Source organism: Trifolium pratense, linkage group LG4 (assembly GCF_020283565.1).
Source record: "Trifolium pratense cultivar HEN17-A07 linkage group LG4, ARS_RC_1.1, whole genome shotgun sequence".
In the NCBI taxonomy this organism is placed as follows: Eukaryota; Viridiplantae; Streptophyta; class Magnoliopsida; order Fabales; family Fabaceae; genus Trifolium; species Trifolium pratense.
The window spans coordinates 32,570,524-32,583,852 of NC_060062.1; the positions used below are offsets into that span (position 1 = coordinate 32,570,524).

General features: G+C 31.3%; 2 protein-coding genes across 4 annotated transcripts; both read right to left on the bottom strand.

Annotated features, from left to right (window-relative positions):
* Positions 1-1,433: 1,433 nt before the first annotated feature.
* LOC123923995 lies at positions 1,434-3,279 on the bottom strand. The gene is made up of 3 exons (XM_045976749.1): positions 2,331-3,279; positions 2,093-2,196; positions 1,434-1,759 (listed from the first exon to the last, which is right to left on the bottom strand). Exons 1-3 carry the CDS (start codon positions 2,919-2,921, stop codon positions 1,477-1,479), a joined length of 978 nt encoding a protein of 325 aa, XP_045832705.1. The 5' UTR covers positions 2,922-3,279; the 3' UTR covers positions 1,434-1,476.
* A 1,009-nt stretch (positions 3,280-4,288) lies between these two features.
* On the bottom strand, positions 4,289-10,879 carry LOC123881747 (B3 domain-containing protein Os07g0679700-like). 3 transcript variants are annotated; one of them, XM_045930482.1, is made up of 12 exons: positions 10,780-10,879; positions 9,995-10,224; positions 9,250-9,331; positions 9,058-9,159; positions 8,302-8,945; positions 7,735-7,831; positions 7,447-7,621; positions 7,291-7,367; positions 6,780-7,205; positions 6,124-6,173; positions 5,960-6,027; positions 4,289-5,041 (listed from the first exon to the last, which is right to left on the bottom strand). In XM_045930482.1, exons 2-12 carry the CDS (start codon positions 10,105-10,107, stop codon positions 4,545-4,547), a joined length of 2,331 nt encoding a protein of 776 aa, XP_045786438.1. In that variant the 5' UTR covers positions 10,108-10,224; positions 10,780-10,879; the 3' UTR covers positions 4,289-4,544. The 3 variants fall into 3 exon arrangements, with proteins under 3 accessions (XP_045786438.1, XP_045786437.1, XP_045786436.1); XM_045930481.1 differs by having other exon boundaries at positions 10,353-10,794; XM_045930480.1 differs by lacking the exon at positions 10,780-10,879 and adding an exon at positions 10,353-10,628 and having other exon boundaries at positions 9,995-10,180.
* Positions 10,880-13,329: the final 2,450 nt, after the last annotated feature.

Consider the following 13,329-nt stretch of genomic DNA (forward strand, 5'->3'; position numbering starts at 1 on the left):
TTCAGAGACATATTTTTTTATTTATAATATATAGTAGGTTCTATATTTATTTTATTCGGAGGATATTGATGTGAAATTTTTTTTGAAGAAGTATTGATGTGAAAATTAACTAATATAAGATATATTATGATAATTTCTTTAGGGTATTTTTGTTTCATATTTATTTTACTATCGAATTTAACTTTTTTTTGTTTGTTTGGTTTTTTTTTTTTTAAAGTTTACACACGAGTCTATATTTTTACATTGAGATTTACACGGGATTTATATTTATATTCATATATTAATACAATATCATTTGTTTTATTTTTTTACTAATACGGGATCTTTTTTTTATGTTTATAAATTGCCATTCTTTTTATTTGAGAATTTTGAAAATTTTAATATTAAAATGTTATTTTTGTAGTCTCATTTTACCCGTGCTTGACACGGGTCCGGATACTAGTATATATATATATATATGAGTCAGGATCCGTTGACACCAACTAGTTTGACACCAAATGTTACACCTCTCAATAACGTTTTAACCGATATAAATTTTATAAAATCCACCGTTGGATTGAAAGTTTACATCATATAGATCATTTGTGTAAAATTTCAGACAAATCCAAAATCATTTGATATGCTATTGAGACACATAAAGATTAACGGCATTTAAAAAAATACAAAAACCGTTAATTTTGATGTATCTCAATAACATATCAAATGATTTTGGATTTATTTGAAATTTTACACAAATGATCTATATGATGTAAACTTTCAATCCAACGGTGGATTTTATAAAATTTATATCGGTTAAAACGTTATTGAGAGGTGTAACATTTGGTGTCAAACTAGTTGGTGTCAACGGATCCTGACTCTATATATATATATATATATATATATATATATATATATATATATATATATATATATATAGTACGATGTCTCTATTAACTTAACGGAGACTTAGTCCTGTTTATTATAAAATGGACAAATGAAAAAGAACAAGAAAAGTTCAATTGGTTTTGTTGATCTTATCCGCTATTAGCCGGAGCTTGAATTCCTTCAACTTTATTTGCTACAAAATTTGACATTTTTCAATCCTAAAAGAAGACAAATTTAACCTTTTCTCTTTGTCCTTTGTTATGACAATTTTCCTTTGTCGTTTAGATAAAAAAACGCATATGTAAATAGATACTACCAAGAGGCAATATATATGTGGGTATGTTAACGTATATTTGCAAAATAAGATCACATAGAGAAACATGTATTAATCAATAATCTTTCCATTAAGTAATATAAGTTAAGAACGATTTTTTATCAAAAAGAAAACTAAAAACAAATTGAATTAAACGGTCCAATAAAGTGAAACATAATTAAAAAAAGAATTGACACAATAATAAATCATTATTACTACTATTATATTATTATGAAAGACTATCCCATGCCTCATGAGAAACTCTATAGGATATGTAAATAAAAAAATAATGTCTCTTTTTATAATGGGAGATTATTAATGTGATGAGGAGAGAAAGGTGAAAAGGAGGAGGACATAAAAGAATGTTCATTGGTACTACCAATAGCATGAGGGCTTCTTGGAGTTATAGGGCTTCTTGGTGTCATAGGACTTCTTGATATTGAATTTGCCACTCCACTTTGTTGAGCATATGATCTTCTACTCCTTCTTGGTCCTTTCTCAGCACACATAAGCTCAGCTTGTTTCAATGAAGCTGGATACCTCCAATTGCAACACCCTACTTTCCCTGCTCTTTCTATGTACCTATGTCACAAACCATTTTTTTTCTCAGATAACCTAATAACTATAGAAAAGCGAAGAGTTAGGGTTTGAACCCCGAGTCCTCCATAAAATGTCTCTACAATTATCAACTGAGATGGATTAACAGGACCAAACCAATTTTTTATCAAGTAGTCTAATGGATATAATTTTACTTTTTAAAGTGAATGTGGAAGTATCAGAGTTTGATCCCTCCATATTACATACAATATCTCCCTACCAACTAAACTATGCTCACGGGGACCAAATCAAATTTATTAAAAAGAAAAATAAAGCTTGTTCTAATTAAAATAGCTAGGCATTCTAAGATATATATACCTTTGGCTGAATTTCAATCCAAGGCATTCTATACACTTTCTTCCTTCTACCATATCTCCCATTCCCATTTTCACACATCTGCTGCAATAAACTCTCCCGCATACCTGCATACAGTTTTTAGCTTCTATTAAATCACGGTCGATTAGTATATGAAAGGGAACCCAAACATATAGAAAATTTCAACCAATTTAACAAAAAGAGAATTGAAAAGAGAATGTAAAATAGTTTATCGACGTACCAAACATCTAGTGCGGAAGACATAAACATAAGTACTACAAATGGTGCAAATCTTGGAATGAGGAATTCCAGGTCGTCGTCGTCCACCACCTCTTCCAGAAACACCACTCATATCATCATAGCTCATGCTATACGCTAAATGATCATCTCCACCGCTCCTTGACCGAGGACTTTTTACACTCGCACTTGCATGACTAAATTGAGAATTATCACCGGTCCTTGACCGGGGACTTTTTGCACCCCCACTTGCATGACTGAATTGAGGAGGATCATTAACATATACATGTGCACGATTCTCCTCGATTCGTTGGCCAAACTGACCCCACGGTGAGTTTCCACGGCCAATGTCATGATGGTTGTGATCATGTTGAATGGATTGCAAGCCTATGCTGAAATCAAGACTTGGTAATTTGGCTAGTGAAGGTGGATTTGACGAATTTGCCCTTGTTTGAACATTATTAGAAACTTCAGAAATAGGTTTATTAGTGGTTGTTTTCACATTAGCAAGGTCTTGAAAAGTGAGGTTAACAGATTCATCTGGGATTCCTAGGTACAATCTTTCAAGATCATGCAAAATTGGCTTTTCATCCATTATAATTTTCTATGTTAAGGACATGTACAATATTTGATAAGGCTATAGCTATGTGCTATAATATAGGATTGTATATATGCTTATGTTATATGGTTATAGATAAGCCTATAAACTATATTATATATGATGATTATGATATGATTGGAATTTTTAAGGTAAAGGGTGACAGAAAAGGATGTTTAGGCGTATTAATTTTGTCACATTGGAAACAAAGATGATCACATATGGCCAATTTTTGCGTGTTATATGGCCGGTCGAAAATTAAAATGTTTAGCTATAAGAATACATACATTAGATTCAATTCAAGATACTTCTTGGTTGTTGCCTTTGTAAGAGACATTAAAGTCAATTATTTGAATAAAAATATGTTAGCTGTACTATATAAATAAATAAATAAATAAATAAAAATTGGAGCTCAGTTTCATGTGTGACTATGGTTAAATTTTTTAAATCCAAGCTTTTTTTTATTTATAAATAAAAGTTTAGGTGAGTTGAATCCGATGAATCGTCGGAATCATAGAAAATTTTAATACCCAAAGTGATAATATAGATACTTTATACTTACTATCTACCAACTAGATTTTCATATCAACATCCACCGAGAGATCTTAATTCAAGTTCTTGTAAAATTTGAGTTGAATCCTTGACCGATAGACCAATATAGTTTGACTTAGTCAACATACTTTGACTTTATCATAAATATTTCCTTTGCTCTGTTTTTACCGCCTAATATGATATGTCATGTATGTTTCATCACATATTACATATGTAAACCTAAAGTATAGTGCCAATTCTGGCATATTGTATAAAATTTGGGTACATCTTCAATCATAATATCAAAAGATCAAATTAAATTATATATATAGCTCGTATCTATTTATTTAAAAAATTATTAATAGGGTTGCTATTAGGAAATTTGCTCTTTCAAAAATTTGTTTTTTAAAATATTAATAGACACAATTTAAATAAAATTGTGCAGGATATAACAAGTAGAAGATGACTAGTCCGGCCTAGAATAACACAATTTGCCCGACTAACCATGCTAATAACCTTTGTAGTACTAACACTTCTGATTAAATACATGTCTAGTGCATGTGTCAGTGTTTAATAGTTAATAACAAGACTAATTACGCTAGATGAGAACCTTTCTTGTGTTTATTACATTTGATCAATAGAAAGAATGAGTTTTCAAACTCATTTTCATGGATTGAGGAAAGAACGAAGAGCTTGTTTGGATGCACGTTTGAATTACTATTCTCACGTCCCAATAGACCATTTTAACCGTGAAAAAATAGAAGCAAACATTTGTCGAGCTAGTTAAACTCACGTCCACACCATGAAAAAACTACTTTCCAAACACATGCTAATTAAATACTCGAAACAAAAACTAGAACAAACTATCGAGTTTGTCAATTTCTTTTAAGTATATATAAGAAGAAAAAAAACTATCTTCACCACTCCTTTTGAGCAAGAAAGCAAACTATACTGTGCAACTAAGGAGAAACAATCTCTTCTTTCTTATCTCCAAAAATGAAAAAATAAGTAAAATGAATGTAATCTAAACTTAAGTTGAGAATTAAGTTTCAATATGACTAATCATGCTCAGTCGTGTTATGTATCCTTTTACATATCTTCATGATCGGGATGACAATTCAAATCTAATTGTCCCGCGGCACTAGGCTCAACAGCCTCTTTCTGACCACCGTTTAGGCTTACCTCGTCCATTGAGTTACTTGTATCTTGTCTTGATGCATCACCACTGGTATCTGCTTCACCGCTATGATTCGTTTGATCATTTTGGGGAGCGGCTGCTTCAGATTCTGATTGGTTTTTCTTCTTACGCATCATAAGAGTCTTGGACCTGCGCTTCAAAGTTTCGCAGGCAAGGCAAGTGCATGTCGGTTTATGTTTTCCTTGTCCACTTGGGGATTGAATGCAGACGATACAAGTGCATCCATCACGATGTCTCGGATGTTTTGTGGTGATTCCAGCTGAAGTTGGCTCGTCAAGGTCAGCAAGATTGTCTCCTAAAATTGCCATACTTGCAAGAGTATCTAGGTCTTGAAGCTTGTCTTCTTCAATTGAGTTACTCTTTTCTACAATTTTTCGCTTTTTAGAAGCTGCGGAAGACCATGCACGGCCAGAAAATATAATTAATTATCTACTAATTATCAAGGACAAATAGAACACAAAAGTAGAGTTGAATCAACTAAGCTAAAGAAAAAGGTGGTTATTGAACCAAGATTCATATCATGAATTGGAAGAATTATTATCAGAATCATTGATCGCATCTCATTATGAATTATATAAATTAATAATAAAATATAACATTTTTAAGTAAAGAACATGTAACATCAAAATTACAAGCTGATATATTATATATGAACCATGAAATAATTCAAGATTCACGTCATTAATCAAACGGCAAAAGAAAAGTGGCTAGCAACACCAAGTTGACTAAAAATGTGGCTCAATACACTAAGTTTAGGGAATGATTCATCAGAATGAATCTGAATTCATCACAGTGAATCAGGATTCAAGATGCAATTTATGTGCAAAATAGATACATACTAAGGATTCCTATCAATTTGGTTCAATTTGTATCGAGTCGAGATACGACATATATGTATTGTAAGATACTGATAAGCACTAACTAACAGCATTAAATGACTCATATAGGTAGGAACATATTTTCAGTCTCACGTTCGAAAATTTTGCAACCATGCCACTACATGGTAGGAAGAGAGAAGATTTATTTCATTGCTCATAAAAATGTATAAGCCTAACAAACATCAAGTTTTGAAAATAACATTAGGAGTATGATACTATGAATGAACATAAGACAGCAAGGACTATATCATTGTTGAAATCGACCCACAAATCCACAAAATGTTTAGATATGTAAAAAAATTTGCGCAGATGCATGATATACAAAATGAGCATTTAATTGATTTTACTGCAGCATCAACCTCCAACCTTGTTCCGATAAACAAGACTACAACATAGCTTATATAAAAAATTGGATGGCAGAATTGTACCTTTTCTGGTTCGCTGAAGATTTTCTTGTTCGTTTGGACCGAGCTGCTCTGATGCAGAACATGGAGAGCTGAAAAACCATCGTATCTAATAAGAATGACCACGATATAAAACGGATAGTGCTACTGCTAATTGCTAAAAATATGCAAGGTATATATAATCTTACCCAGATGGACAGGCATTGGTTATAGTTCCCTTTCCGAAAACCGGGGGTTCCTAAATGAAATGAAATACAAGTCAAAAATATAAACCAGGTAACAGAAATTTGAACATGATTCTCGAAGTCCAAACTATTGGCCCGTTTGTTTTAAATTCTCTAAATATAATTTTTTATATAAATAATTTGGAGATTTACTATTGTTGAAAAAGCATTCAAGTTTTTTTTTTAAGCAAAAGGATAAATATATTAAATAAAAATATAAAAATACAGAGACTTGGGGGACATTAAACCTGACCCAGCTACAGCCCAAACGGGAATACATCGTGAGCAAACAAAACTAGGTCAACCAGCCCTAATCAATCATATCAATACAAACACTCATCACAAGCGCAACCCAGCTAACTACGCATGTTAAAATAATTTATCATGAATATGGTTAAAAAGCATAGACATCATAAATTATGATTTTCTCTCCCTTCTATTAAAAATGATTTTCTTCAAACGCTAATCAAAATAGCTATTTTATTTTCAACATAAAAAAATTATTTTTCACGAAAATGATTTTTGAGAATAGCCTACACATAAACAAAACTTGAACATAAAAAATTATTTTTAAAAATTCTAAAACAAATAGGCCCTATATCAGTCAGTTTCTCACTTACATCATATTCTTCGAATACTTGGTCGTCAATTTGTACAATATTTGGCTTGACATTAGGCGGCGGACAAAGCAAGTCTTGTGCTTCTTCCCATGTAAGTCTTAACTCCAAAGAATCTTCACTACGAATGTGCAACCTCTTAGTTTTCGTCCCAATCTTGCAAGTCTTTTTCTTATCTGAAACCGAAACCTGTTGCTGCAATGGACCATTATTCGCCGCCTCCTCACAATGTGCAGTTTTCAGCCAATCAGCAGTTCCATTACCCAAATGCAGATGTTTTGAATGTCCATTTAAGTAAGGTTCCCTGTTACCTTTCATTGATTGAAGAAGATCAGAAAAACTACTTAACGAGTTCAGATTTTTAGTTGCACCAGAAACATTTGTATCCTTAGTCGAAATCCCGTTAGAATGAGCAGATGTAGAGTCATCCTGTTTCAATAATAGCCCTTTTAATCATAATTTCAAAATCAAACGAAGAAGCTATATATAGTATAGGTGAGAATCATGTCATAACCTGCGTATCGGTAGAACCCGATGCTCTTCTAAAACCAAGTACAAATTTTTCTCCGGAATCTATCCGACTAAATGTCACTGCCACAAAAAAAAGAATCATATCAATCGATGATAACTTTAGATATGTAACGAAACCACGGCCTAGATTGATGTATACCAGTATCGCCAGCATTTAACCGCAAGAATTGTATGCACGGGGTCACACCCTCTAATACATACATCCTACTGTTGTTATTAGGCCAAAATCTGAACTGAAAGGTCCACTCGTTCCCCTTTATATCTTGGAACAGTAAAGGGACACCTTCCGATTGATCAATAGGAGGAAGAAAAGCCTGAAAATCATATGCCAATTCGTCACGTGTTTTAATTACAGGGGAAGATGACTTTAATAAATAAATAAATAAAAAATCCTCTATAAGAAATAGAGATAAACATCAAAGCATACCTCAGCACAAGCTTTTGGGAGAACAAGACGACCAATTCGACCTGCATCACTCGGACTTAACACCTTCTCAAATAAGGGCACTATCTTAGACTTCAAACTGAGATAATAATGTTAAGAAAAACTGTTGATGAACCAACTTTGCAAGTTTAATGTAGATGTGTAATTGACCAAAATAATAAGGGCTTGTTTGGAATTTGGATTGACTTATTTCAGCTTATCTGTTTGCATAAGTACTTGTGAGACTGTTGGAAAGAGTTTACGGAAACAGCTCAGGACATGTCCATAAGTTGTTTTTAGCTTATGATGTGTCATAAATAGGACATGTCCATAAGTTGTTTTTAGCTTATGATGTGTCATAAATAGGACATGTCCATAAGTTGTTTTTAGCTTATGATGTGTCATAAATAGTTATGAAAACAGGTAATAGCTTATATGAAAAACAATTTGAGTTTATTTTATCTTTTGGTATAAAAACCGCTTATACATAAGCGCTTATATGATAAGCACTTATGCTATAAGTGCTGAATTAAGTTGTTTATTTGAACAGAGCCTATATATAAAGGATACTCCCCAGACAATTTCTCCAGCTCTTGATCAGTAATCCTCGGCCAGTATCGAGAAAGTAACTGATTTTTCCCTTTCACATCAGCAGGTGGTCGACCAATGCGTGGAAGAGAAATCATGCCTTTATTTGTTTCAAGATTCAATGTAATACCGGTCTTCGGTTGTTTAGCCAATATGGGGTAAGAATTGTGCCCTTGTTGAGAAATAGAAGATGCTTTACCCTCAAGTTTACCTTCTACAATCTCTTTGGCAGAGGGCAGGACACAATTTCTCGATGAGGTTCCAAGAGAAATCTTCAGCGAAAGTGATTCATCTCTACTTTTGGTCTCCCATGTTGGTCTATTATTTTCTGATGTAGTAAGTGCTGATAAATGACTAGAATGTTTCATCACATTTAAAAATCCTGTATCAGTTTTGTTGAATCGACAATTAATTTCTTCGCTTTTTGAACCAATACTCGAAAGCACACCATCTCTTTGAGCTTGTGGCCAAAAGCTTGTTTCACCAGCTTCAGCAGTTTTCCGTAACTGCATAAGGTTTCCTTTACCAACACGTTCCACCGATAGTCCACCATCAGTATGTTCAGCATATCGATCATTTGCATTGTTTTTAGTTATATGAGCAAACCTATTAGCATTTCCAGTATCCTGCAATCGTATAAAAACATTCAATAATAGGGATATGTAAAATTTACGTGTCACAATAGAAGAGAATCAAATAACCGAATTTATGGTTGGAAAATATTCAAATTAACCTTACCAGACAAAGCTGGGAAGCCTTAACACAGGTAACACAACCTATGCCACCGAAATCAAGGTACTCGAACAAAGACTTTGATATTATACATCCGCAGTGGATAAGCTGCAAAACAATCAAAATAATAGACTTCAACATCAAAGGAGAGAAAGACAATGCTTAAAGAAAATTTAAATACTAAAAAAATCATTTTACCTTCTTGCAATTGTTGCATTCCCTCCAACCGGCTTCAAGACGGTGAAATTGATCGCAGAAAACTGAATTCTCATAGGCAAGTCTAAACACACAGTATGACAAATTATAAGAATATGTAAACATGATATAGTCAATAAATAAATCATTACTAGTAAAAATGTTTGGCAAGTTTTCATGTGTAAAACAAACAAGAGAAAATGTCGATTACTACTGCACAAACAAATGCAGGTAAAGTAGCATTATACTGAAAGACGCTACATAAGTTCAATCAAACAATTTAAGAAAATCAAATGTTATGCATCATTTTGCAAGAAACATCAGCATGAGTTCAACCAGACAGATAGACATATCATGCAGCTACGCCATCAAGGAATCTCGACCATTGGATGAAGATCGAACACTCCGTATTTTGACCTTGACTTTAAAAAACAACTTAAAAAATATAAGTCGTCTGATCATCATTTCATCCAAAGGCCGAAATTTGTGACTGCAGAGAATCCAAATCCTTGAAAAACCCGAAAAAGAAGATGGGTTGAAACTTTTGACTAATCCATAATATGAACTCATAAGACTTAGGTCAAACCCAAATCCCAAAATCATTTATCAGAAACACAATCCAATAACCCCACGAAAACAATAACAACAAAGTCAAAACCCCAAAATTATAACATTGTGGAATCAAATTTATGAAAAATTTCAGCTTAAGTAAAAAAGCTAAACTAAAGGAATGAATTATGAAATTTACCCGCATTTGTTGCAGAGTTTTGCAAATCCACCAGAGATCAAAGACCAACCTTTCTTCCATTCACCAATAGAACTTTCCTTACACAATTTATTCATGCAAACTTCAACCCCCATTGATCACAATCCGAATTAAATCAAAGTCAAAACCCTAAATATCAAAAAATCACTTAACCCCTTTTCTTCACACCTGAAAAATAAAAAACTCGAATTTCACTCAAATAACACAATCCACTGCAAGGAAAAATCAACACAAATTAGATTAGATTATCAGTTCCATGATTTAAAGATTCAAGATTAAGAACAAAAACAGAATATAACAGAGCAAAACAGAACAACATAAACAAAAACAAAAAAACAACCTTAAAAAGAAAAAGAGAAACAACCCAGTAGAGTATTGTATGTGATGATAGAAACCATGCAGATAGAAAGAGAGAAAGAGGGCTGTGCTGCGTTGTGTATACGTTAATTGATGTTTGATTTGGAGAAAAACAACATTGAAGTGAAGAAGAAGAAGAAGAAGAAGAAGAAAAGAGGAAAAAGTGAATATGAATGGAACAATAACATGGTAACCGTAATTACTGTGAGAGAAGAAAAGGGTGTGAAGAGTTTTTATAGAGAGAGAATAAGTGCATGCAAAATGCATAACACATAGAAACACGATATATATACACGCACGCATAGATAGATAGAGATAAAGATATGTAGTGCAAAAATGCATGCATAACATAACAATTCAATGCATTGCATAATCATTGGTATGGTATTGTTTCACACCGTTTACTTTACCTTATTTTTTCATTCATTCAGGTTTTTTTCTTTGTCTCTTCTTTCTCTGCTTTTTGTAATGTTACCCAATGCTATGCTACTGGTTTTCTAGGTTGACTCTGCCTGCCTCCTTTTTGCCTTTGGTTAGAAAATATTATATTTTTTTGACTAATAGAAAATATTTTATTTGTAAAACAAATAAAAAATAATTATATCTTGATGTAATTGTAATTAATAATTATTAATTTTTTTTTAAAACTCGGTATCCGATACTAGAACTGACTAATCCAAGGGGATCAATCCACCACCCACTTGCATGGGCCTCGTTTAAAGCTAGAGTTTTTTTTTTACTATGTATAAACTAGTCCGCCGAAATTGACACTAGAAGGAAGCGAACTTTAGAGGTACACACTCCAAGGTCTCAAGCCAACATCAATAGACCAACCCAATTGGGTTAATAATTAATTTTTTTATTTTTTTAATTACAAGGGTTAATAATTAATTATTATTAATTAAATATTGTCAAAAAAATTATTATTAATTAAATTAATATTTATAGTGTTAAAAAAATTATATTAGATAAGGTACACCTCATCCAGAGTCGTAGTCGGGAAGAACCACAAACTCATTGATGATTGTTGAAAGTTTCAGATTTTAAAGTCTACTTCTCTCAAAGTTTCAGGTGTGATTAATCTTCATCTTGTTAATTTCTATATTCAATAGCTCAATATATTTAGAGCAAAAGTTTTGGATTTAATTAAGCCTTTGTTAGTGGAGACATTAAAAAAATTGTTAATTAATGGAGAATGAAATCGATGTCCTCGAATTAGTCGGTTTTGGAACAAATACCAAATTCAAAATATATACTCCCCCGTCCTAAATTATAAGGGAAAAAAACATTTTTTTTTGTTCAAAATTATAAGAGAAAAAATCATTTTCAAAAATGTTTTTTCCTTATTTTCATAAAATTAAATGCAAATTACATTTAATTTCTTCTCTCTCATTTTCTCAATAAACAACAACCAATAAAAATTGTTTTTACATCTTCCTATTCAACTTATTCCAAGAAAAACCCACGATAACATACTCCAAATTCTCATATTTTACCTTTTCTTAATAAGTATGATTTTTTTTATTTTCCCTTATAATTTGGGATGAAGGGAGTATTTTATATACAATTGGTAAATTAAATATATATTCAATATAAGAAATTATGGATGAATATCAAGTCTATTGTTTAATCAGCACTATCTACAAATGGAAGGCATTAAATATACGAATCTAAATATAAAAAATAAAAAAACAAAAGTGTTATGATTGTACTATGTTAGGATTAAAGAAAATCAATTGCATATATATGCTTATAAAATACTGACACTAAAAATATTAGTTTTAAATTTTGAATAAAATAAAAATAAAACACAAAGTCAAACAGTTAGAAAAAAATAATATGGCTCAAAAAAGTAAATAATACTACATAAACGTGTAGAGTAGCGTGGGGCGGTTTATATTCTTTATATATAAGGCAATAAAAAAACTTATAGCACCAAATATTAAGAACTTTAGGGCCCGTTTGGTGCACAGGATAAGAAACAGGATAGGATAACTAGATCATATCCTGTCTCAATCCAGTGTTTGGTGACACAACAGGATATGATAAGTTAATCCTATCCTGTCTCTCTAGTTAAAATTCTTATCCTGAATTTGAGCTGGGTTACCAACAGGATAGGATAAGAAAAAAAAAATACTGATTTATTCTATAAAATATATTTTAAAATAAAAAATGAAAATTAATAAAATATAAATAATAAAATAATTTGATAGTAAATTAATAATAAAATAATTCATTTTTAAATATAAAAAAATGTGATTTTCTCACAAGGGCAATTATGTAATTTAAATAATCTAAAAAATCGAAATTCTACTAAAATTACAATATTTTAAAGTAAAATAATTATTAAAAAATTCTACTTAATTTAAATTTTATAACAAATTAAATATAATTATTTTGCGATGGTAATTTTATTATTTACGTATGAGATATATATTTATTTAGGTTATCTAACATGTATATATCATTGAGTTTTTTTTTTAAATGTAATATATCATTGAGTTATTTATTTGATCACGATTCATATAAAAAATTAAGCTTGATTATTTTCTCATGATTTTGATTTAAAATTATATAAAGGTATTTGATTACTTAATTATATTTTTTATTTATAAAATTCAAAGTATTACAAAATAATTTTTAAAAAATAACAATTCTTTTACAAGGGTAATTTTGTCATTTAAATATGTTATACATGTTATCATATTATTATGAGTTAGTATGTATTAAAAATATTATATAATAATTATCATATTTGTTATCCTGTGTGCACCAAACACAGGATAGGATAACTAAGGATCACTGTTATCCTGCTGATATCATATCATATCCTTATCCTGTTGTATATCCTATCCTATCACTATCCTATCCTGCGCACCAAACAGGCCCTTAATATAATGAAACACGGACAATACATGCATTGTATAGTGGTGGGATAATGAATATATTGGGTTAAAATG